Source organism: Coptis chinensis, chromosome 4 (genome assembly GCF_015680905.1).
Source record: "Coptis chinensis isolate HL-2020 chromosome 4, ASM1568090v1, whole genome shotgun sequence".
NCBI lineage: Eukaryota > Viridiplantae > Streptophyta > Magnoliopsida > Ranunculales > Ranunculaceae > Coptis > Coptis chinensis.
In genome coordinates this window covers 43270991-43276112 of record NC_141459.1, presented here as the reverse complement: position 1 = coordinate 43276112, position 5122 = coordinate 43270991, and the positions used below count along the sequence as shown (strand labels likewise).

Sequence of the window (5122 nt, the reverse complement as noted above, 5' to 3'; positions counted from 1 at the left end):
CTGTAGATAGGCAACAATGCAGTGAATATAGCGCTAACCCTGGATGTCACGAATCTGCACATAATGTTTAAAAAATTTCTGTGAATAAAATTCATGGTGTATTTTATGTTATTTTCATGAAATTCATGGTGTGTGTACTGATTGTAGATGCTATTTGTTTTTTATATGATTTGCCTTTTTTATTGTTTTTTTCCTTTGAAAATAATGGAAGATAACCGTACTTTGGTCTTTGCTACTAAATTTACTAGATTCGGTGTTGTGTAATACTTTCTATTCACTTAATCTTACTTCATTTTGAGGATAATCTCCAGATTCAGTTCAATAGTTGTTAAATGTTAGATTGCAAGCCAAAATATCAGTATCAAGGCAATGCCCTAAATTGAACAATACCCACCTTAATGCAAAAGCAAAATGTATCTGCCGAAATTTTTGCAATCTTTGTCCAACCTCCGCAAAGAAGTTTTACTTTACAATGTTTGGAATTTTACATTTAGCTTCATTAGTGCCTAGTCCTTTTTTAATAGTCTCATTTTTCATGTCGAGTGTTTTAAACCCATTGAAAAGAAAATATTCGCATACCCTTACGACGAGAATAAAAAAGAAAAAAAACAGATCTTTTGTCACACATCAGAGATTTTCACTCTAAAAGTAACAGTGTCTGGCTTCTTTTACATCAGTAATCCACCACATAATTTTAAGATATCAACAAATCCATAACATGGTATTAGATTATCCTCATCAAAAGCTGAAAGAGATCTTCCAATAATGGATATTGCTTGTTCATACAGATTTAAAGAATTCCCAATGTCACACCTGTCCACTCATTGCTCTTTGTAAAATCTATTCCAACAATGAGATTGGAAGATTCCAGACCAGCTTGAGCAAGGGCCTTTGTCACATGTTCTAAAGAAGTATAGTTGTCATCAATCTTTGCATATCGAGTGCTGTTTTAGCTTGTTCTGCTTCTAGTTAAAGCATGCGTGAATCTTGGGCGTTTTACGTTTCAAAGTTGTTTTCATTTCCTTACTCCTGTTTTTACTGGCACTTAATTTGAATATTTGGAGTTATTTATGCCCAAGAATCATAGTTTCTACCGTTTATTACAACCTTAATTAAATGACAATTAATCTTAATATTTGGGGTTATTTATGACCAAGAGGCCAAGAGTCATGGTTTCTACACTTTATTATAACCTTAATTAAATGACACATTAAAAACTACTCAAAGGTGTTTCGAAACGATATGGAGCGTACACCTATGCCCCATCAAACACAGATCCCCACGCGATCTATATCTATGAATGAGCCAAACTAGCTTTTATCAACTTCTATCCATTTTTTTTTTCGTTATTTGGCAAAGGTTAGGGAGTCCCCTACCATTCTATTTCCTACTGGAAGTATATGCAGTTACTTTCAATCTACATGTGCATAGGCTTATTTGGTCATTTTACTTTGTGTGTTTTTGTTTTTTCCTCTCTTAGAGCATCTTTAGGTGAGATACTATTCTAGCATCAAATACCAAATTTCCAATAATTTGATATTTTTTCATCTTCAGGAGAGACACGTGTTGATGAAAACACGAAAAAAACACCAAACCAAACACCAAATCGGCCAAAATTTGGTTCCAGTTTTGGTGCGGTATCAAATTTCTCTCGCGGTTTTTTAAACACCGCATGAGCTTGGGCTAGAGTGTAGGTTTCAATCACGCGGTTTTACAAAAACTGCGCAAGAGATTTGGAAAGATAAAAAAGAAGAAAGTTGATGTGCGACACGAGAGTCGGCTACCGCGAAACCGATTCTTTGGATCAAATCCCAGCAACCATTACAAGTTGTCGTTGGATTGTCTCGGTTACGGATCTCGGCACACACACACAGATCTCGGCACACACACACGGATCTCGGATCTAAATCAACGGTGACTTGTAACGGTTGCTGGGATTTGATCCCAGTAACCGGTTACTGGAAAGTCGAATCCTTCTCCTGAAATTGGTTGGTGTTTTTTTGGTTTGGTGTTTGGTTTGGTTAAAAATTTGGTGTTTTATTGGTTTCTCTCCTAAAAATACTGTTATGGTTGTCTTAATTCCAGGGTTGATGTTTCAAAATGCTAAATTATCTGTCTTGTGCTCTCAAGCAAATTGACGGGTCTAGCTACCGATTTGATTAGTGTACTGTGTATGACATGGTTCGGCAATAGACATTGAAGGCAACCCCAGAAGGGTAGTTGTAAACGAAGTGCGAATCACCTAGCTAACTTGGGAATAATGACGAAGCCGCTATGGATTAACATCTTACCAAGTAATTCTAAATCAACACCATCACATTTCTGATATTTAATATGTACCCTTTCTCCCTAAATTATTTTCTCTATTATGAGACCGTTCATTCCTCTTAGATATTCGGGTTTCTTATAAGACACCGAACTGTGACAGTAGGCACTCGGAAACAGAAACTTTTGACTAGTACCCAGTTGCCCACCGTCAATGTAATAAACTTCACTATTAATTCAATCCGCATTTGGGATTCACAAGTGATTAGAACCCATATCATTATGCCAGCATGCCGCGCTCAATTTAAGTCGCGTGCAGACACTTGCCTGTGCTTATTAAATTGTTGCCAGAGTCTTAAAAACTATCTCCGACTACTGATGATAAAATATCAAAGTACGTCAAACCAACCAGGTAAAAAACTGGATATGCTCATATGCTACATTGAAAATTGACCCCAAGAAATAATCCAGATTCCCTAACACAGGCCCATTACCTTTTTTTTTTATCCACAACGGATAACCATCATACACGCTACGTAACCATATACTCAGCTAAATGATCACTTTATGTACCTAGACAAAAAAAAAAAAACTCGTCTATGTACCTAGACCAAAAATCACACTTTATTACAATGGCTTTATTACAATGGCAAACCATTGAACGCTTGTGTCAAATTCCCAACTTTCTTTACAATCTAAACTCTGCAATTCCCATAAAATCCCGGCAACTTCTCAAACCTCATCAAATTCTCAGCACCAGAACCCACATTTGTAGTTCGTTTATATGACCCGAACCATTTTGCTTGCATGTACCCGTTTCGTCTCCAAGGTGGCAAATACAAATCATTCCTCTTTATAGATTCTTTCATAGCTCTACACATTATCTTCACTACTTGTTTCATCTCTTCTGCTTTCCCAACAAAGATTTGAGGCAACGTATTAAGGAATGAAACGTAACAATTTGCCGGTCGCGCAATCGTGAACTGTCCAGCAAGCGATACTTGCACAAAATATCGTTTCCCAGCAACAACAACATCAATATATTCGTAACTTCCTGCAGGATATTGTCCCGATCTTTCCCATCTTGATTTGCACAGACCTGAAAATATCACAAATTTTCAATTAAAATATGAGAATCAATATATAATATCTATCAGTGATTCAATGATCATTACCTGCATCGAAACCTCTTTCGCGTAATCGACTCATCAACCGACGCTTAAATCCTTCAGAAGAGCTAATTCCAACCATACAACAAGCTCGTTCGGCTTCATCTCGAATCGTCTTCTTAACATCACCATCAACTCCATCTAATGCTACCAAGCTTTGTAACAGCTCCAATGTTTCAGAATCTGACCAAACCCCATCATATATATCCCTATGCTTATCTACAATATCATCTTTTTCATTGCCATCGTTTCGCTCCATGAATGAGTCGATAAGATCGGATAAGTCAGCCGAGTTGTCCTCGGAATGCTCACTTCCGCTACTTTCACAAAGTCTAGCTCTAGCTACTTCATCAAACCCGGCTGTAACTCTCTTGAATCTTGTCGGTAATGATATTTTTTCCATTGTTGTTGATCAAAATGTTGGCAGAGGAAAAGTTAAGAAAAGAGGTTGGGGATATAGGGGGGTTATATACAGGAGAGTCGGTGTTGGAATTTTAAGGGATTTTGAAGAGAGTAAGTGGGTCACGGCATAATGACACATGACGTGTTGATGTTGATAGGATGGTGATATAAGAGAGAGAAAATTTATTTAAGGCACTACGTGACAAGAAACGGAAAAAAACGAAGCCCATTGTTTTTCAATTTTGTTGTTTTTCTGCCGTTTCTTTAACGGCATATATATATTTTTGCACAAATATTTTCAACATGGAATTGGGAATTGGGATTGTCTTGGGTAATTATGCCAATTGAATTTGTAGGGATTTACTTTGGGTGATCTTAGACATACCCATAAAAATACTCCCGTACCCCATAACTAACTCAGTTTTTGTCATACCCCAATAACCGCTTCAATCCAATAATATCTTCCAAATTAATTTGAGATATTTTCAATAAAAGTAAAAAAAAAATAAAAAACAAAAAGACCGAGAGACTCATTCCAAAAAAAACAACAAATAAAAAAAAATTGAAAATAATATTCTGGACCTTGAAGAATCTTTGTGTTACTACAGCACACTACACAATAAGAGAACTTCTAATAAAGGTAAAAGAATGTCCAAAAAACAAATTGTTTTTTTCCTTTTCTAGAAGTTGCCTCAAATTTGATTTTTTTTTTTTTTTTATTGCAATTACTTCTTCTTCATCATTGTAGAAGGGTTAAAGGAGTTTAGTATAAATATATCAAATTGAAAATTTCTCAAGCGGAAAATGAGAAAGACAGATAGCTGATGAGTGAGAGGAGGAGGAAGACTAAATTCTACAATTTTATCTCTTTCTAATTCCTTTCTTAAAGGAGAAAAAAAATGACAGAAAAAAAGAAAAATAAGTGCGAAGGGTTTGTGTTTGCTGGAAGGATAAGCACTTGTTTTGTTTTGTCATTGATATACTTAATAAAAAAAAAGGGTAATTTAGGAACCTAAATGTGTCTTAAACAATTTTATTTATTTATTTCAAAATTGGGGTACGGGAGTGTTTTTATGGGTATATCCAAGATCACCCTTTACTTTTGAAGAATTCACATTTTTAATGAGAGTGTTCCTAATTTTCAAATAATAGAAATAGCTGAGAATTCCAAAATATAGTGTTATTCTTTCTATTTTCTACTTGAAATTGGATTTTAAATTGATCGATATATAACTAATTTGTTGCAATTTTTTTTTTTTTTTTTTTTTTTTTTTTTTCACTTTTCA

The 5122-nt window shown here is 35.1% G+C and overlaps 1 protein-coding gene across 1 annotated transcript; it reads right to left on the bottom strand.

Moving 5' to 3' along the window:
* Positions 1–2677: 2677 nt before the first annotated feature.
* LOC147503577 (uncharacterized) lies at positions 2678–3914 on the bottom strand. Its single transcript, XM_086556870.1, has 2 exons — positions 3441–3914; positions 2678–3364 (listed from the first exon to the last, which is right to left on the bottom strand). Exons 1-2 carry the CDS (start codon positions 3835–3837, stop codon positions 2961–2963), a joined length of 801 nt encoding a protein of 266 aa, XP_086412996.1. The 5' UTR covers positions 3838–3914; the 3' UTR covers positions 2678–2960.
* Positions 3915–5122: the final 1208 nt, after the last annotated feature.